We start from the raw sequence: 21235 nt of genomic DNA, 5'->3' as shown, positions 1-21235 counted from the left end.
ATCACCCAGGGTTTGCAGCAGGGAGGTGACACTGGCAAGGTGGCTTTCCAGAGCAGGGGTTGGAAAAGCCAGGGAATTGGGCCACAAGCCTGGGGGCCACATAGCTCCCCCAACAATTGGCAACCTCTCCACTCCAACCCCTTGCCCCAGTCTGGGTCTTCATCAACTGTGGCATCCTGGGGAAACTCCAGGCACTGACCCCTGGAAGGCAGGATGGTCCAGGTACATGCCCTTTGGTGGCATTTCAGCAACAATGCAATCCCTAAAATGCCAGGGTTCTTCTTAGACGCCCTAGCAATGCATGTGTGAACACTTCTGTCCAGGAACAATTGTGAATGGGCTCTCAAACAGTGATATTTTTGGAATGGTTCAAGTGTTATGTCTGTCTACACCCTTAGAGCAACTGAAGACTGAGAAGTGACTTATGGTCTGAATGTATCTTCACAGGGAGAAAATATTGGTATTAAAGGGCAGGATAAAAAGCATAGCTGGAATGAATGGATGGAAGTTGAAAGCCAGAGAAATTCTTATTGGAAACAAGGCACTAAGCATGAACAGACTTGTTCACCACCATAACAAATTCTAGAGGAAAGTGGTGACTTTCCATCTCTTGATGTCTTCAAATCAGGGCTGGAAGTTTTTCAGCAAGTTATGCTTTACCAGACAGAAGCTACAGAGGTCAATACAGGAGTAACCATGGCCAATTCTATGCCCTGGGTTAGACAGGAAGTCAGGCAGGAGGGTCCAAGTCTTAGATGTAACTGTTCTGAAAGGGGAAGGGGCATTTAATGGTCAGGACACTCCATCAGTTGTTCCAATTTAATTATAACATCTGTCCATTCCTGTACTGGTACAAGTAGAACTAAACTTTAAACTTGTTTCATTCATGTTTAGCTTACTTAATGCAGTAAATGGACAAATGGACAGACATTATACTTACATAGGAATACGTTATACTGAGATAATTTAATACCAATATAACTGTTACGTCTGTCCACATCTTTAGATTTTGATTTTAAAAGCTATCACTGAAATCTTCCTGTTTCAAATTTGAAACCGTTTCAGCAGATTAGAAATTTATTCTACATTACGGTTTTCTATAGCACCCATCTTCATGCAAAATGAAAATTAAATTTACTTATCAGTAAGATCCCATCAACGCATATCGGCTATTAGTTTAGACTCAGAATCTACCTCAAACAAAAGTGATCACGTTGAATTTGCATCATAACTAGTTCCATCAGGTACAGACATTATATTTTTACTGGTATAAGTGATCAAAACCCAGTCTATACATGTAACAGAACAGAAGTTCGGCACACAAAACCGGTCTATAGCCATAACAGAACAGAAGTTCGGCACACAGACTGGTTTAAAAATAACAGAACCTGGTCCAAGAATTGCACCCCCCACCAAAGGGCAAATGTGTGTTCTATTCACTACCGATCTAAACTACACCACTTACAGAAAACTGCATAACTTAGACTGATTCTGCCTCAGGCTTTTAAAATGTTTATACCTACGCCCAGGTTAACTTCACTTACTGTCTGGTCTGCTCCCGGTTTGAATAGGTGACGTTGACAACTGCTGTCTCGCTGTCCGTATTCACTTTAGAGCAAAAAAATACAGGAATTAGTGGGAGTGTTGCAAAAAGGGCTTGTGTCTGCACTATGTGCAAAATACACTTAAGTCATAGGCTTAAGAACCAGACTGGAAGTACTGAAATTGGGAGCCCTTTCCCACAAACCAGGTAACTATGCCTAGTTCTTATGTAGTACTTTTCTTCCACCTCAAAATGCTTTACAAAAGGCATTGACGTACAGGCAATATCAGTACAAGAGTAACCCACATTAACATAATGCCAGGTCTCTGCTTCCCTCTAGCAGCTGATCCTTGTAACTAGGTGTAAGTCTGTTATTACTTCCCAGATACTGCACCTGGTCATTTAGCTCAAGTTGTAGTGGCTCATAATTTTAGCTCTTCAGCTCTTAGCTGCAAATACTGCCTATGACCCAACACAAGGAGCTGAGCACATGAATCCCCTACTTGGGATTTGATCTGCTATGGGCTTTTGAAGCTTGGGATGAGCTTGCCCAAATAATATAGAGAGGTGGGGGAAGCATAATTCCATTATCCAGCTGACATATCAAGGCTTTCAGCTAGTAGGGAAACATGTCTTTGACCTATTTAATCCTTGAACTCTGTGCTGGGATTGCCAACAAGGCTTGTACTTTGACAGCCCATTTTATGACATGGGCATTGTCCTGCTGGGAACAGACACTCCCAACTTGTTTCAAAGGACATAAAATGATTTTTAATCACTATCATCATGGTCCAGATTGGAACCAGGGACCAAAAGTGAAAGGTAACCTAATCCAATCCTAGCCATCCCCCAACATGGCAGACTGGGGACTGTCTAAAACCTTTTCCAGGCCCTTCCTGAATCTTGTCATGTAGCCAAATAATGAACAGGAATATCCAGAGTTGTCATAGCATCTTGGAGGTGAGCTTGAGCCACACGCTTCAGGGTGCCAGCAGTTCTAACTTTAAAAAATAAATAACTTTACCATATACTTTTGCTTTCTTACCTTGTTCGCAATTTTCTACAGTACCATATTGGGCTAGCAAACCATCCAGAACCTAGAAAATGAAGGGGACGCTGCATTACATTGGATGCATATGAATAAGCCTGCACCACAAGACAAATGTTCAATCAAACCAGGTCTCTCTGCACCTCTTTCCCCTCTCACTCTTCATCTGTCTTGTCTGTTTAGAAAGCAAGCAAAGAGCATCTCCCATCCTGTACACGAGTGACAGAAGTATGGTGACATTTCAATCCCTGCAAGAGCCTAGTGTGATTCCATCACAGCAGTAATTTGGCTGGTCGAGTTTATTTTGCTGAAGGGAAACAGTGGGTGCATCTACATGTGAGGCTGCGTCACTGTAGCAACACGCTATGGCGACGTAGCATCAGCAGGCAAAAACTGTGACACTGCAGCTACATCACCGTAGCAATGCACTTGGTATTGTATGTCGCTATGGTGATGTACTATCTAAAAATAACCATACACTGTGCACATGACGCAGCATGGACTTTTACTGCGCCGTACAAAAGGAAGTACTAAATGATGGTGCAGTAACAGCAGCACCATAGGGACATGTGTAGATGCACCCAGTGTAAATTATATTGCCATAAGCACTTCTACTGAATTTAAATTGGATTAGCAGAAGAGGCCAGATTCTATTCCACATTTTAGGTATCTATGTGCACTTGGGTGCCTAAGTATGATTTTATTCCACCCTGCTGAAGCTCCTGAGAATCCACTGATGCATCTGCCCCTGAAGCTGGAGTCACAAAAAAAAAACAGCCTGAGGGAGGAGGACCAGGATTGTGATTAGGTGTCTACATCCACTTTACACACCTAACAGGTGGAATGAAATCTAGCCCTAGAAGAGTTTGCCAGTACAGTTGCACTGGGGCAGCTCTACCAACAACTTGTTTCTTGTACAGACTTGGCTTAAAGCCTGTTTGTAGGGAAATAATACTGGTATATGGTAAAGTGCAAACTTACCCTGCTGTGTATTTACCAGTGTAACTCCCTGTGTGGATACTCTTATTCTGGCAGGGCAGTTTTCAAATTGTTTTGTGCCAAGTCAAAAAAAAGGCCACTGAAAATAAGCATGTTCGCGTGAGTTTGGCCCCAAGGAGTGTTTATGTGGAAGAGGGTCCTGGAGGGCAGGGTATAAGGATCTAGTCAAAGTTGTACAACCGATCCTAGTGCAGACATAAATGTAAGGGTGCTTATACCAGTGTAGCTTTATTCCTGTAATGTCAGTTATATGAGCATAAGGCTTCTTTTATACCAACATAACTACATCCACACTAGAGACGTTGTACTAGTGTAACTATCGCAGGGAGAAGAATTGATACCAATATAAAATCTGTGCAGAGACCAGACATAGATCCCGGGCTGGTTTCTTCTCTAAATCTTTAGAGGTTGATTTAATCTAGTTCTCTTTATTCTCACTTACATTCTCTTTATTTATCATTCATCTTTACTTACCTCCCATCGTAGCTGAGGTGGGATATTTCTTATCTGAATTTTGCGGCTCCTGAAAGAAAATGAAAAATAGCTTAAAACCCATGTTGCTGTCTGAAAGAAGGCCCATTGCATTCAATTATTAGACTGATTCTTTTAATAATACATATCATAGCATCACTGGGCATGTCTGCATAACATTGCACAGTAGCATGGCAGTTAAAAACCATGCTGATAGCCTACTGCATGGTGTTATTACTAGGCTAATGCTCAGTAAGCATCACAAAATAACTGTGCATCAGCGCTACTGTGCTCTAGTTACTGTGCATTTAGTTAGTACTTTATTAAGCAAGTACTAAACTAAACACACAGTATCTAAGGTGCACTAATGAACATGTAGACACAACCCATATGTACCACTAAAATGCTTTATGAACACCAACTCATCTCTTGTAAGGTAGATAAGTATCAAGTCCATTTTGCAGACAGGGAATCCAAGGAGTAATAGTAAGTATCACAGGTGAACACTAGATCTATGCTAGAAACTTTGGTAGTGTGCCACTGTTGGTCAGGGGTATAACTTTTTGACATATTTGTACTGGTTAAAGCCCTTGTGTAGCATTGACTATAGTTGTCTAATAGTGCTCTCACCAGCATAAATTATAAAGCATGACTTCATGTGATGGAGAATTCACTACCACCCTTGTCAAGTTGTTCTACTGGTAAATTACCAAGTCTAAATTTGTCCAGCCACACTTTCCAGCACCTGGATCTCATGATGCACTTGTCTGCCAGACTGAAGAGCCATCTATAAAATGTATATTCATCCACAGACTGATCATGTCCCCTCCAGTTCTCTCCTTGATAAGCTAAATTAACTGAGCTCCTAGAGTCTCTTACTCTTGGCCCAGCCTTCTGATCATGTAATTGCTCCTAAGGCTCTTCTCTGAGGTCTCTGCAGTTTTGGAACATCTTTCTTGAATTGTGAATCTCAGAATGGGATTCTATATCCCAGCAGAGGTTACCCTGGTGCTAAATATTGACTCTCTAACTCTTCCTCCATAGTCCCCTCTTCTTGCACCTGGTGACATTAGCCCCTTTTAGCCTGGTATTATCCTGAAAACTCATGTACAGCTGATTATCCTACAAAGCATTATAGCAGGATGTGTGGTGCTCCTGCTACTTATAAGAGCAGGCAGGCAGCAGAAGAAGCAGGCAGCAGGTGTGGCCAAAGACAATCAGGAGCCACATGACCCAGAAGGGGACTGGGCTTAGAAAGGATATAAGCCCAGACCCTGAGCTGAGCAGGCAGTAGGGTCTTGGAGGCTGCTAATGGGATATTGCCTAAGCAGGATGACTGCAGCTTCTGAATGCTAGCACTGAGAGTATAGCCTGTGGCAGTCTGGAGGTTTTGGGAAAGAGACTAAGTGGTGGAAGAAGTCCCTAGGGGCCCAGTAAGGGGTCTGGGAACCTAGAGAGGGTCTGACTATGGGACCAGGGGGTCTGAGAGCTTGCAAAGGGTGGGGGTAGGGGCCAAGGGCCCAAAGTCTGAGAGGGGCAGAGTGGGTGACTCCAGGTAGGAAGGCTGTACTCAGGAGTAGCCAAGAAAGGTGAAGTGCCCTGGAGGAGCAGTTGAATTGGAAGTTGAATTGACATCAGTGAGTGCATGTCTGTGAGGCATGGGGCATGGTGTATGGACAGATCGATAGAGCCATGTGATTAGCCCTTAAGACAATGACCACAGACACCTGTGGTCATGAGAAGGTGACCAGGTTTGGGAAGCCCTAAGGCAGCCTCCCTTATCTAAAAGCTAGATATACCAAGGTATGGTGGGAGAATGGAGGGGTGACTGTCCAAAGACAGCAGAGTAGATAAGGGCTGAGGGGCATCACAGCCACCCCTGGAGGTGAACCCTGTTACAAGTATCAACTTGGAAAAAGACTTAGGGCAATGGTTTTGTCCTCCTTGCTCCTGGGCAATTCTTTTTGTTCTTGGAGGTATTATTTTATGCATTTCAGTCTTGCTAAACATATACTGGGTATACCCAGTTTACCAAGCGGATTGGTTTATCTTAATGACCTGTCCCCTTCATAATTAAGCACACCCCCAAATTTGTGTGTCCTCTGCAAACTTCACCAGTTAAGATTTTATGTTTTCCATGTCATTCATAACTAGCACTGTGCCAAGGACATATCACTGCAGAACCCTTGCACCTGGTCTAAAGGGAGTATTTATCCACAAATTATGAATTATGCTTGTGCTGTAGATACTCCATATATATCTTCAATGAACCACAAACTTAATCTCAATTATAAAACCAATCTATGCCTTCCCTGCTTTCTTTCTACCTCCACCCTGGCATGGAATTCCAAAAGGAGTTGAACAGGAGGGTTGTGAAACCTTGATCTTCTATTCAAATGGCACTCCCTGGGTTAATGAGCTAGATATTGCCCAGAAGAACCAGTCTATCCAGGTGAACTGGTTACTTGTGGAGTGGGGCTGCGGGGTGGGCTGTCTAGGGGTAGACAGGAGATGGGAAGCTTTGAAAGAAAGAGTCTCTCACTGTTTACCTTCGAGAGCAGAAGGACACCTGAGTTTGGGTGGGGAGGACGGAGGAGGGTGTTGGAGGGGTGTCAAAAGCAAGAAAATCCATGTTACACAGAAATCCTGCTCAGGACAGAAAAAGGTTCAGGAAGGATCCTGGTCTCAGAGCAGTGGTTCCCAAGCTTTTAATTCTCAAGGCACCCCTTAGAAAATGCCAGCTCTTAGTTTTCACTCATGCTTTGACTACAGAAAAATAATACTGCCATTTTTCAGATTCTTCTGTTGCAAAGAATTCAGCAATATCACAACAGGTCAGTGTTTTTAACATTATGGATTCCTATTTGAAATCTATGGGTTTATCCTATGAATCATGTTTGAACACTTAGCAGTGGTAATACTGCATGTCATCTCACAACACCCTGGAAAGGGTTTCAAGGCGCCAAAGGGTGTCATAGTACCCTGTTTGAAAATCACTGCCTTAGAGATTGACCAGGTCCAAAGAATGCTCAAGAGCAATAAGGAAATGGGAGTAGGAAATGACATATCAACATTGTTGATTTTTTAAGCTAGATCTGCATATCTCAGGCTGTTTAGACAGTAATGGTTTAAAGAAGCCTCTTTTGCAAAGCCTGTGCCTGTTTGCTTCAATTCTGATGTGTTGTTGAAGAAATAAACTAAATCACAGTACTACAGTGGAGCTCTGGCAGAGGTGTACTTAAGCAATCGGGAGTTGGAGTAAGCCTTGGAGCTGTGACAGTGGGACTGAGAGGTCTCAACTCAGGGTACAAGAGGGGCTACAAAGACAGTTTATATGCCAGATGAGTGTCTAGAAACCCAGAGCCAATGCCTGGACTCTGCTCAGACCCAGGAAAGTTGAAAAATGCTTGAATCCAGTGTGTGAGACCAATATAACAGCCTGATGAGTGTACAAAAAGGCACTGACTGTTTGTCTGACTGTCTTCTTACATGATTTGGGGCTGTGTCACAGGTACCATTTTGTGCTTTACCTGTTCAAACAGGCCTAAACATCAAGATCCCGTGCTTTAAAGCTCTCGGTGATTTAGAATATTTCTTTTTATTTCCATAATATTACTCCTCCTCCCCTTCTGCCCACATGGTCCTTCCTAAATAGGTTATAAACCTGTGAATCTTCCCACTAGGCTCCCATAATACCAAATAGCTCATATGTATGAGCTCAAATTTCCAATTCTTCTTATTAACTGCTAGCATTGGTGTTTGAGCCACTGATAAATTTCTCATTTAGCTGTTCCTTGATTGATTTTGTGCTTAATGAGTACTCATCCCTGTCCACTTCTCAACCTCTCCTTTTGTAGCGACTTTAGCCAGTCTTCTAGAATAGATTTGTTCTTGTGCATGGCCTCCTCTCAGACTGAAGAGTCCCCACCTCTCCTATAGAACGTGGAACAATGTTCCACAGAGCCAAAGCCCCATCTTCATACCACTTAATTACCAGTGGTTCACTTCACAATTACCAGTGGTTCACTTCCTTCTGCCACTTTCACTTGCGGGACAGGAAAAATCTCACAGAAATGTCTCGCTTGGACATTCTTCTGGACACCTGTCTGAGCAGTAATGAAGTCCCTGACCATCTGCAGTGCCATTAGCGCTGATTAAGCATCATTCCCAGTGAAACTTTGCCCAACTACATCAAAAGTTTCTCCATCATATCTCATTTCTTGACTTGAAGAAGACAACACACTGTCCTGCTCTCCCCCTGTCCTTTTCAGTAGGGATGCACCAATAAAGATTTTCTTAACCAATACCAATAGCTGATGATTAACCAACCATATCAGTTGATGCCGATCCGATAACTGATATTTAGTAATAGTGCAAGGCATTTTACACTACTGACATAAATAAACCTTTTTTGTTTGTTTTGAATTTATAATGCACACAGATGGGCCTCCTGCCTGCTCCAGCCCTCGATGAGGAAGATGGTGATTGCCTGATTCCCATGCACGTTGCTCCCTTGCCCACAGCTCCTACTCGTGGTCCTGCTCCCCGCGCAGCCTGGGGTGCTGTCCTGGGTGGGCGACGTGGGGCAGACCCTCATGCAGACAGCGGTGCTGGGCTCATTTGGAGCCCCAGATCACGCTGCTGCCTCAGCACCGACTGGCCCCGCATAGCAGAGCTGCTCCAGCTGCCAGGGAGAAGTTGCTTTCACGAAGGCGCCGAGTGCCCAATGATGTGCAACGTCCCTCGTGTGGCACCTCACCTCGCCTGCGTGCAGCTCTGTGGCAGCCCTGGTGCTCAGAACTCTGCTGCACGTGTGGCATTGCCGCAGCAGCAGCAGCCGGTAACACAGTCCTTTTGTTGCTGAACACGGTGCTCTGTGACCACTCCATGGCACCCCGTTCCTCTCCCGCTGCTCGCTGGCACCCATAGCATGCTGTGAGCTTGGGTCGGCAGCAGGGCATGGGGACCAGACTGCACTTGCCAGAGTGCTCCAGGCATGCAGCTGTAATTATCGGCTACAACGACCAAAAAATGCCAATAATGTCATTTCTCCTTTTATCGGTGCCAATCTGATAGCCTACTGATATATCGGTGCACCCCTATTTTTCGGATTGTTTTTTCTTTTCTTCTTATGGAATCTTCATAAGGGATCCTCTGCCTGTCTTGGATAATTAGCAATTTCTTTGTGGGCACACTTAAGTGTCTCACTAAGCAGCCACCCACAAGTATGTCCCAGACAGCTCCCTGTTCCATTCAGCCAGGTTGTGTTTTCAGACTACCTGTAGTTTCCAGACCTAGAACGTGATAACGTGATATGCTTAGCTAGGTAGAATTCTCTCTGCTCTTCTTTCTGCTAGTAAGAGTGTGTCAATCCTTGGTGCTCTCCAACCTAATAAAATGCCACCTGGTCCTCTTGCTTCTGGGCCCAAATTGCCAAGCCTGTTCTCTGTTCTCCAACCTCCATGGTTTCTTGGCAGCCAGTTTCTTTCTTCTGTCTAAAGTGATGATGATGCTTCCCCCAGTCTGTTTGGCCAAGAAACTCCTCAGCATCTCTGCCCTGTGGTGTCCATGCTTATCCTTCCAAACTGTAGATCTCTTCCTTAAGCTGAGCCATCAGTGTATCATGCCCAAGAAATAAAACCCTTCTGGCTTCAGGCAGAAGAGAAAAAGGGCCCCACCCACTGCAGGCTACAACTACTATTCCACAGATGGCCATCACAGCACTAAGCACAGGACTGTATGGTACGCTCTATCTGAAATGTCCATGTGCCACACCTGGTCCAGCTAATTGCAGCAAAAAAAAAACAAAAAACTTCTGCCATCATAGTTTATACCATTTCCCCAAGAGAAATGAAAAGCTCCAGACAGTCATTGCAATTGGATATCTGAAGAGCTCAGAGGTGAAGCAATCACTGGAGAGGCAAACGGGGTCAAGGATGGGATTTCTTTAAAGAAGGGGGAGAATAAATTATGATCATAATGAGATGGGCATGAACCAGATATAAGAGAGTGTGCACACAAGAGAGAAAGCATGCAGTGGAAGGGATAAAAACAGAAACAAGGGAGATCAGAAGAACAGAGCATTTGTGGAGGGTTTACGAGAGAAGAGCGGATCATTTCAGTGATAGAAGATGAAGAAGGGGGAAGGAAGGAAGATCCCTTCTGATCCTGTTGATTTTTCTCTGTGAAGAAATCTTCTAGATCTTGAATAGATACAGCAGAAAAGAATGCAAGTGGGCAGGGTCTGAGGAAGCAGCTGATGGCCACATGGTGACTGGGATTGTGCATATGGAAGTCAGTGGGCATATGTGCACATGTGCCCAACTGCGCAGTTGTTACTGCACAGTCATTTAGGACCTGCTTTAGGACTACATGGCGACACACTGTCTTGTGTAGATGCACCCAGTGTGGATCGATATAAATTAACTAGCTTTTTTACAGACTCTTTAGAGAAAGAGAGAGAGCAATTCCCTTGCTCTGGCAGAGCATTCTACTCCTCTACAGCACTCTATAAAACGGTTCAGAGAAACCCACTTACCAAATGACACCTTTTATTAAAGTTGACAGTCTCTTAGGATTCTTTCAACATCATTCTGATTGTATTCCTATTCAGCTCTATAGGATTTTACATATAAGTTGCTAACAGTTAATAATGAATCTCCTTTAACTCAGAGCTAAGGGTCACAGAGTAGTCCAAGTCATATTCTGCTCTCACTGGCAGTGACCTTTGTGTGTGGCTTGGTGACAACTGCAAAGTCTCAGGTAGCCAAAATTTCTTAGTCTAGTAACATTAGATATTTTTGTAACTTGCTTTTAAGATGACTATGAATACTGAAGCCTTGGCTTCATGTTTACTAAAATGAAATGCCAAGACATTAAAAAAAAACCTAGTTACAGAGTGAATCTACAAGAGAGGCATTACTATGCATTACTCTCATCTAATGTGCAGTAAAATGTCACTGCCTACATGTGCGTAGCAATTACTGTGCAGTATATTAGTCTAATGTGCCATTTTCTTGTACCTGTAGATACAGATACTAGAAAAATGGCACATTAACTAATGCACTGTACCACACATGTAGACACTGAGTGGGAGCAATTTGCTCCTGGTCAGAAAAGGCAGCAGGGGGCCAAAGGGGATGGGAAGAGCTGTCCTGGCTCACAGGATGCTGTCTGCCAGCCATGTGGAGATTGGGACCCATACCAAACTCTACATGGCTGAAAGACCTATCTCAGCTGCCAGGCACCTGCCTCCCACCCACATGAAGATCGGGACCTCCATAGGTCCTGATCTGCCCATGGTTGGGAAGCAGCTACCTGCCCAGCCAGGACAGCTCTCCCCACCCCGGGCTTGGGGCCAGCCCAATTTCCCCCTGGCTGGGACAAAGCTGCCTGCCAAGCCAGGGCAGCTGCCCCACCCCCCGGAGCTCGGGGCTAAGCCCCTGTGCCCTCTACCAGCCCAGGGCTGGCACCTGGGGGAGAGTGGAGTGGTGCTCTCCCTGGATGCTGTAGGGGGGCAGGGCAGGGCAGGGCAGGGCAGGAGCAGCCTTGGACTGGGCTGCTCCTGTTGGGTTCAATTTGGTCCTGATGGGGGTGCAAGTGCAGACGTGTGCTGGGCACTGGTTTGACAAGCCTGAATTTTCTGCACAGAAAATTCAGATGCATTAATTGTACATGTAGATTTTTCCAAAAAAAGCAATTTCCTGAAACATGGCGAACTATAAGAACACTCCTGGATCAGCCCTCAGAACTGAACTTAGACACCACCCAGTCTGTCTGGGTTGTTTGGACTCTGAATCTTGGTCCCAATTCTCAGGCTGACGCCCATCTCTAGACAGAACAAAAACTTCATCCATGCTAGTATGAAATCCTGCTCTGAGCGCATGAGATGGAATCAATGGAGGTCATAAAAGATTGAGGGGAATCTCTAGAAAAGGATTTGTGTGGTGTCTATAAAACACGCTCTAATTTCCAGGACACAGACAGAGGAAAGGCTATTTAAATCCCAAGTTCAAGTTGATAATGGGCCACTTCTCCAGTCACATTTTGGCTCTTTCTAACCTCAAGCTCCCAAAATAGAAAAGAATCTTTTTTATTTCAAAGCCAAAGTTACCTCCCTGGCTCTCACTCCAACACTCAACCCTTCATAACAGCTGCCACAAACAGCTGAGATAAATACAGTGTGGAAGCAACGCTGTATTCCCTGTGGTTTAACATCAGAAAAGAACTGTGCAGTGACTTGCATAGCCATGGGTCTTCCAGCTGCACTGCTGAGTATTTGCATTGGGTAATGTTAAATTAGTGATTCTCAAACAGGGTGACTTGAGATGCGATGAGGGGTGTTGTGTAGGGTTGTGCAAAATTTCACCCAGTATTTCGTTTTGAAGCTGTTTTGATGTGTTTTGAGCTTGAAACAGCGAAATGAAACAAAAGCCTTCGAAACAGCTTTGAAACAAAACAAGGGCACTCGAAATGTTAAGAAAGTTTTGAAACTTTCTTAGGCTTACTGGCTTCAGCACCAGTTCCAGCTGGCAGCAGCAGCCTCCTGTCATCCAGCAGGCAGATGGGGCCTGCCCGCACCCCCGGGAGGGCTGCGGGGGTTCTGCAAGACTGCTCCCGGGGGTGAGGGCCCCCAGTCTGGTGCTGTCACCTGGGGCCAGTGGCAGTTGGGTCCAGGGCAAATCAGCTCGTGCAGGGACCTGCCCCTGCCCCGGGATCAGGGCAGGGGCGGGTCCCCGCACGAGCTGATTTGTACTGGGCCCTGCAGCCTCCTCAGGCTGGCTCCGGTACGGGGCCTGGGGCATATCAGCTCATGCGGGGATCTGCTGTTGCCCTGATCCCCGGGAGGGCGAGAGTCCCTGTATGAGCTGATTTGTCCCAGGCCCTGCACCCTCCTCAGGCCGGCTCCAGTATGGGGCCCAGGGCAAATCAGCTCGTGCGGGGATCTGCTCCTGCCTCAGGATCGGGGCAGCAGCTGGTCCCCATGTGAGCTGATTTGCCCCGGGGCCCACACCCTCTTCCAGCTGGCTCCAGTACGGGGCCTGGGGCAAATCAACTCATGCGGAGATCCTCCCCTGCCCCAGGACTGGGCTTCAGGTCCCTGCACAAACTGATATGCCCTGGGCCCCGTACCAGTGCCAGACTGAGGAGGGTGTGGGGCTCAAGGCAAATCAGCTTTTGTGGGGACCCACCCCGATCCCAGGGTGGGGGCAGATCCCCACATGAGCTGATTTGCCCAGGGCCCGCCTGCCGCTGGCCCCAGGTGGCAGCACCAGTCTCCTGCGATCTGGGAGGCAGACTGGGGCCTGCACCCCCGGGAGCAGTATGGCACATCCCCTGCAGCTCTCCTGGGGGTGCAGGCGGCCCTGATCTGCCTGCCCGATGACAGGAGGCTGGTGCTGCCAGCTGGGTGCAGCCTGTGCTAAGCAGATCAGTGCTGCCACTGGCCCCAGCCCGCAGCACTGGCCTCCTGTCATCCAGCAGGCAGATTGGGGCTGCCTGCACCCCCAGGAGGGCTGCGTGGTCTGTGCTGTACTGCTCCCAGGGGTGCAGGCCCCCGGTCTGCCTCCCGAATCACAGGAGGCTGGTGCTGCCACCTGGGGCCAGCAACAGCACTGATCTTCCCAGCACTGGGTGGGCAAAATGTCAAAACAGCATTGAAACAGCAAACAGTTTCGACGAAATGAAACAGAATGGTGCTTTTTAAATTAAACAAAACTCGAAACAAAACACTGCTCCGTTGAAACGGAAGTTGAAGCGGAACAATGCTGTTTCGCACAGCCCTAGCTGTTGTGGGGTGCCACGCAACGTTAGCATTACCAGGTGCACAGATATGATTCACAGGATAAACTTAGAGATTTCCAGTAGGAATCCATAATGTTCAAATCACTCTGACCTGTTGTGATCTTTTTGAGTTCTTTGTAAAGAAAAACTGCTCTATTCTTTTTCTGTAGACAAAAACTGAGTGAAAGCTATGACTCAGCATTTTCTGAGGACTGCCTTGAGTCTAACAAGGGGTGCCTTGACTCTGAAAAGGCTGAGAACTGCTGTACTCTGGGCATAGGCAGAGGAAGAAAAAAAAAATTGCAGGGGGGGGGGGCTGAGCATGCACACAGACATGCCCCCCCCTCACCATGGGAAAGTCTGAGGGGGAGGGGAAAGGGCCAAGGGAGGGAGCAGTATTGCCCAGTGCCACACCAGCTGCCCCAACCACCTCCCGGCCCTGGCTGCCACCTGGCCCCGGATGCCACACTGGCCATGGCTGCATCCTGGCTCCGGCCGCACCGGCCCCAGCCCCAGCTTCAGCTTCCTTCCAGCCCCGGCTGTACCAGTCCCAGCTCTGGCAGCCTCCCAGCTGCACCGGCCCCAGCCACCTCCCTGCCCTGGCCACCCCGGCAGTGGCTGCGCCAGCCTCAGCCACCTCTCAGCCCTGGTTGCCGCACCTGACCTGGCTGCCTCCCGGCTACACTGGCCCCTGCCCTGGCTGTGCCAGCCCAGGCTGCCTCCTCACCTCGACTCTGGCTGCGCACTGCCCGGTGGGGCCCAGAGCTGGGGGCCAAAGCGGGGCCAGCCTCGGCTGCACCGGGCTGGAGGGAATGGAGCCCCCGGGACCCCCGCGCCTGCCCTGCCCCGCCCCACGTCTTCCCCAGGAAAAGCCCGGCAGCTCCTCCAGAGATGCAGCACTGGGCAGCCAAGGGAGGGGAGGGCATGTGGCCCCCTGATCTTTGCATGGGCGAGGGCGGGCCACAGCTGCAACCTGGGTTCAGCCTCTGCTCTGTGTCTCCATGCCTCACCGCCACCACTTCAAAAGTGGCAACTGCCATGTGTGTCCTGCTGCTGGCAGGCCGGGCAGCGAGGCACGTTTGCGGTGCCTGCCGCTTTCAAAGCAGTGGTGGTAAGGTGCAAAGACACGGAGCAGAGACACAAGCCCAGGCTGCAGCTCTGGCCTACCCTCACCCATGCAAAGACTGGGGGGCCACGTGCCCTCCTCCTTTGGCTGCCTGGCGCCACACCTCTGTAGGAGGCACCAGGCTCTGGTTGTCCCATGACCTGGCCATGCCGGGGCCCCACTCATGGTGAATGGGGCCCCAGCTGGACCAGGTCATGGGACAATCCCTACAGTGCAGGAGGGAGTGGGCCAGGGGCAGGGGTGAATGATTTGCCCTTCCCCTACCCCACTCTCTCCTGCACTGTGGGAGTCTCAATCTGTCCTCCCCGCAAGCCCATGGAAATAAAAAAATAGACTAAAATAAACTTGCCTGCCTGCAGCTAGGCCGGCTGTGATCCTGGCTGCGGGAGCACAGGATAGCACAGCATGCCCGCCCCTCCCCCCCTGCTGCAGGATCCTGCAGACGGGCTGCCCTGTGTTTGGGGGGGGAGGGGTTGAGCCCCATTAGCCCCCCACTTCTGCCGGCTATGACTCTGGGTGTAGACTGGAGAGCCCCTGCACTCAAGCTAAGGGGAAGTGAAGGTGTTTAGTTGACTCATAGACCGTATGTGATGCAAACAAGGAGTTCTCAACCTTTTAGACCAATGACTAGCATCAGCAATTAAATAGTTTGCATATGCCATACAGCCTTATCAAACTCCTAATTGAAAAGTGAGGGGAGAGGCAAGACAGTACACTCTGTGGACCACTTTCCAAGGGCTACCTGTAGTCAAAAAGACAGCTGGAGACTCACTAATCTCAACTACAGCACACTGGCCGATTCAGGAAAGCCTTTCAAATTCAGCTTTTTTTCCAACTACTCAATTGTTCTAATAAAAAAAGTCCAAAGAACTTTTTTCCAGCTACTCAGCTGGTCTAATAAAAGATACCACATCTACCCAAAGAACCTTGCCAAATTCAGCTTTAGGCATTTGTAGGATATCAGGATATGCTTGAACAGGCTAAGAGCGTGGATAGTGAAATAGCACTCATTTATGACTTGGAAGGTCTGGGCTCTAAACAGCTCTGCTATGGACTTCCTATGTGGCCTTGGCTAAGTCACTTACTTCCTCTGCATCTTGGTTCTCTAGCTGCAAATAGCACGTGTCTGCTTCATAGGATGCAGTTTAAGGACTGAAAGATGCTATGGTAACAAGGGACATAAGTAAGATCCATGTTGGGAAATCTTTCCAGTAATGCTGACTGGCTTTGGATAGGGAATGCCTTGCATGTTTTGCTGAACACCTGGTACACAAACATGATGCTAAATGCCTTAGGACAGGGGCATCAAGCTCAGATAGGTTTGAGGGCCTTATTCCTTTTCAGGTGCCCATGGGCTGCACCCCAGCCTTTGCACTGGCAACCCCGGCTCCATCACCATAGTAGAACCCTGGCTCTGGCCACGGTAGTGGGGCTTCCCATGGCAGCAGCCAGTACCCCAAATGTGCAGGGACACTGTGTGTGTGTGTGTGTGTGTGTACGTGCATGCACACACATGTGCACGTGTGCAAGAGAGACCCTGTTGGAATACAGTTTGTGTGTGACCCTACTGGAACACAGTGGCAGTGTCTACGTGAAACGCTGACTGCGCAGTAGTTTTGTTACTACTGTGCGGTAGCATCATGTGAAGCTTGATGCGACACTACTGCACAGTAGTGAGCTAGTGAGCAGTCAGCATCACCTAAAAGTCGCTCAGTGATGCTACTGTGCAGTAACTCCAGTTACCGTGCAGTCATTGTCTTGTCTAGACAAGACCTGTGTGTGTATGAAACTGTGAGCAGAAGTCCCCCCTGAGGTGGTGGGGCTTTCCCTGGTGGCAGCCCACAGCTTGGTGAATGTGAAGTGGTACCACAAGCAAAAGTACCACCACAGTGGCCAGAGCCCGGGCAAAATTCAACAGGCTGCATGTTTGACACCCGTGCCTTAGAAAATATGCATGCCACAGGGAGCGGATGCATTTATCCTTTTCATTTTATTTAGTGGCCTTTTGATGAAGAACAATACAACACAGCCATGTGCACCATCCCACCTGGGACACTGCCAACAATTCATCAAAATTATCCAAACAAATACAGAGTTAAATGCTCCCAGAGAGAGAATTTTCGGCTCACAAGTTCGATAGCTTGTGCCAAAAGCCTGAGAAAGTTACAGGTATCCAATCAAGGAAGCAATACCACGTGACCTGCAAGTAATCACAGTAGTACCTATCTAGGAGCTTGCCAAGACGTCTGAGCTCAGACAGGAAAATAGTGGAGTTGTGAAATCTGGTTGGCTCATTCTGAATAAATAATAAACTAGAAAGAACTGCCAGAGGGTTTTGCAGACAGTTCACAAATGGATAAAGATGCACTCAGTCAGACTATTTCACTCATTTGTCCTTTTCGTTCAAACAGTAACATACTGCCCTACCATTCTTACTAACACGTGTGACTTAGATGGCTTTTATACTATGCTTGAAAGGTCAAAAACATAGCCCCAGTCAGAGTAAGAGGGAAAACAAATTACTGAGAATTCCCCTGCTTTAAAGAACATCCTGTCTCCAACCCCAGATGTGCCTGACTTAGCTTGCACTCTCCTGCTAATCAGCACAACAGTGTGTGAACAAAGGGGGGACTTGCCACATGGCTGGGGCCCCACAGGACTAAGCCGCCTTGGAGCCATCATTCCTCCCTCTGAACTGCACTTAGGAATGGACAGGAAGGCAGCACATTCTTTGCAGTGCTAGTGTAAAATGCTCCCTACAGCAAACTCATTCTATAACAGCTGCAGCTTTTAAGTGCAGGCTCTGCTTTATCTCCCCCAGCCCTGGCCCAGGTTACACAGCACTACAAGAAAGTCCCTGGTCTGGACTAGTATGGAAACCTTTTCTGCAAACGTGCTCTCACAAACAATGATGCCATCTCAAAAAACCCTGCAGAGAGCTCCATCCTATGGGTATGTGGGCTTATAAGGCCACAGCTCTATCCAGCACCTTGCACTGGTGTAAGATCTGCAGGGGTCACATACCTCTAAGGCAGAGGTTCCCAACCCCCAGGCCGCGAAGGGTTGGCTGCCAGACCGGAAGTCCAGAAGTGACCAGCATACTGCGGACTGAGAGCCAACCCTTTTTTATACTAAGTATACTAAGTATAAAAAAGGGTTGGCTGCTGGTCCACAGTATACCAGTCACTTCTGGCCTGCAGTATGTTGGTCCGTAGTTTGGCGGTCCAAGGTTTGCCAGTCCGTGGTCACTTCTGGTCCATGGTTTAAAAAGTTGGGAACCACTGCTCTAAGGTACTTCCAGCCTATAGCATCAGAAAACCTCAACCTTTAGTAATGCTATTCTCACCAATCAGTTTGTTCCTGTTTACCAATGGGGAAACAGAGGCACAGAGATTATGTAAGGTACTCCAGATCACCCTGGAAGTAAACAACGGAGGAGGAAACTGGCTCCTGATCTCCCATGACCTAGGCTAGAGCCTTAACCACTGAAACAGCCATCCTCTATTTAGGAGACTGCATCATTTCAACCTTAGACAGAGCCTATGGATAGACTAAGGCAACTTCTCAGTGGCCAGGGCCACACCAGCACAGACCACACAGCATAGGCCATCGTGGTGCGACTCACGGGCCCCCCACCAGACATCCTCCCAGCTGCACAATGCATGCTCTCCACCATGCATGTCAACAGCCCCCTTTCCCACTCCACTGTGCAAACATACAGACAGCCCCCTTGCACCACTCCATCATGTGTAGGCAGCCCCTCCCACCTCACCAGCCGCAGGCTCCTGTGCCCAACACCCTCCCTGAGACAGGGTTTTTTCGTGGGGGGAGGAAATGTTTTCATATTCCAGGTCAAATTAATCAAATCAGTTCCAAATCCTTTCAAGTGGGCAAAACTCAATCATTCAAACACCATATGTGGTGCTACAACCGGCAAGTATCCTACACCCCAGACTTTTCAGCCTGGAGCTTCAGATATTCCCAGATCCATTGGTGAGTATTTTACATGCAGGCCTAAGCCCAGAGGCTTGGGGTTTAGATGCTCCCAAGTCTCACTTGCCCTTAACGAAAAGCCATGGGAGCAAGGTAGGGAGGAGTCCCCCATTTCTATAAAGTAGGCATGTAGCTGAAATCCTTTCATTGGAAGCTGGCCAGTGGGAAGCTACTTACAAGACTAGTAGGGCATCCTGTCCTCAGTGCACTGAACAGGGGTGCATCCTCCACTACACAATTCCATTTAAATCCATCTTAGTTCGGGGAACAGACCAGTGTAGCAAAAACTACACTTGATCTTAGCCCACAAACAGGTGCAGAAAGCAGAAGCTAGAGGGAAAGCCCAGAGACTCTAGCTGCAGCAGCAGCCAGAGCAGTAGGGGAAGTAATGGCTAGGTGGGAGCCTAGGTGCTGTAGATTAACCCCTTACAGGCTGCAAACTACCAGCTGGACAGTTGGACCAAAGGCATGATTCAACCATTTGTACCAATGTAAATAACTACACCAGACACAGAATCAAGACACTAGCCACTCGGTATCAGTGAATAACCCCCATGGAAGCCAGATCCAATGGAGGACTGAGTGGTGAAGGCAAAGGGCTGCTTTCCTCCAAACTGTCTTGCTTTTTGCACCTGAAATACGTTACTTTACTAGCAAAGAGCTAGTGTATAATTAAGTTATTTTAAAGACATTCAGGTACGAGTCCATATCCAGAAGTCACTGGGATAAAAATTTGACTTATCAGTTCTGTAGCTCTTGAACAAAAGAAGTTAATTGATTAAGCCAAGAGTAGTAGTAGCAGACTATTATCTCTATCACTGCAACATAGTTATACTTAGTCAGATTACGTGCATGAAAACTTGATGAAGAATGTCTTGCATTCGAAAGCTTGTCAGACTCTATCCAAACTACATAGTTGGTCCAATAACACGGCACAGGGGACACAATGGTGGGAGTCTATTACAGACCTCACACCCAAAGTCCTGAGCTAGACCAGGAGTTTGCCCAGGAACTGGCTGAGGCAGCTTGCTCCAGGACCATGGTTGTCATGGGTGACTTCAATTACCCAGACATCTCGTGGGAGGATCGCTCAGCAAAATCTGAGCGGTCGCAGAGCTTCCTCTCGTGCGTGGATGACCTCTACCTGACTCAAGAAGTCTATGGGCCAACGAGAGGCAAAGCGCTGCTCGACCTGGTACTGGCTACTGGGGAGGACCTAGTCGGCGACCTAGTGATCGATGGGAAGCTGGGTGACAGCGACCACGAGCTGATCACCTTCACCATCTGCCGAAAAGCTGGCAAGTCAGTCAGCAACACGCAAGTCCTTGACTTCAGGAAAGCCGACTTTGACAAGCTCAGGAGGCTTGTCAGTGAGACCCTAAGGGACTGTGACCACAGGGAGAGGGGAGTTCAAGAAGAGTGGCTGCTCCTCAAGGGAGCGATCCTCAATGCACAAACTAAGTCTATTCCATCTCGGAGGAAAGGCAGCAAGAGGGCACAGCAGCCCCCCTGGCTCTCCAGGGACCTAGCAGACCTCCTGAGGCTAAAAAGAAAGGCCTACAAAGGATGGAGGATGGGAGTCACCTCCAAGGAGGATTATTTTGCACTGGTCCGGTCCTGTAGGGAGCAGACCAGGAAAGCCAAGGCTGCAACTGAACTCCAGCTAGCTTTGAGCATCAAGGACAATAAAAAGTCCTTTTTCAGATATGTGGGGAGCCGGAGGAAAAGCAGGGGCAACGTTGGACCCCTGCTGAACCAGATGGGGCAACTGACAACTGACGCCCAGGAAAAAGCCAACCTATTAAATAGGTACTTTGCGTCGGTCTTTCATCAGCCCCATGGGATGCCTGTGCCCGCTACAGGGCTGGGAAGTCCGGGTGAGGGTGATCCCCTGCCCTCCATTAATGCTGACTTTGTGAAGGAACATCTTGAGAAGCTGGATACCTTCAAGTCAGCCGGCCCTGACAATCTTCACCCCAGGGTACTCAAGGAGCTGGAGAGCATCATAGCCCAGCCTCTAGCGCGGATCTTTGAAAACTCTTGGCGCTCTGGTGTAGTGCCCGAAGACTGGAAGAAGGCCAACGTGGTGCCTATCTTCAAGAAAGGGAGGAAAGTGGATCCGGCTAACTATAGGCCCATCAGCCTGACTTCTATCCCGGGGAAGATCTTAGAAAAGTTTATTAAGGAGGCCATCCTTAATGGACTGGCTGACGCCAACATCTTAAGGGATAGCCAGCACGGGTTTGTTGCGGGTAGGTCTTGCTTGACCAAT

The 21235-nt window shown here is 48.0% G+C and overlaps 1 protein-coding gene across 3 annotated transcripts in view; it reads right to left on the bottom strand.

Moving 5' to 3' along the window:
* The window catches only part of IGF2BP1 (insulin like growth factor 2 mRNA binding protein 1), a 94476-nt gene that overhangs the window by 23574 nt on the left and 49667 nt on the right, over positions 1–21235 (bottom strand). For all 3 annotated transcript variants that reach the window (XM_059727039.1, XM_006277902.4, XM_006277903.4), the window contains exons 3-5: positions 4065–4113; positions 2589–2640; positions 1545–1608 (exon numbers count right to left, since the gene is read on the bottom strand). In XM_059727039.1, coding sequence (XP_059583022.1) covers positions 1545–1608; positions 2589–2640; positions 4065–4113 — 165 coding nt within the window. The remainder of the gene's footprint in view (positions 1–1544; positions 1609–2588; positions 2641–4064; positions 4114–21235) is intronic.

Source organism: Alligator mississippiensis, chromosome 4 (assembly GCF_030867095.1).
Source record: "Alligator mississippiensis isolate rAllMis1 chromosome 4, rAllMis1, whole genome shotgun sequence".
In the NCBI taxonomy this organism is placed as follows: domain Eukaryota; kingdom Metazoa; phylum Chordata; order Crocodylia; family Alligatoridae; genus Alligator; species Alligator mississippiensis.
This window is presented reverse-complemented; position numbering and strand designations above follow the sequence as displayed.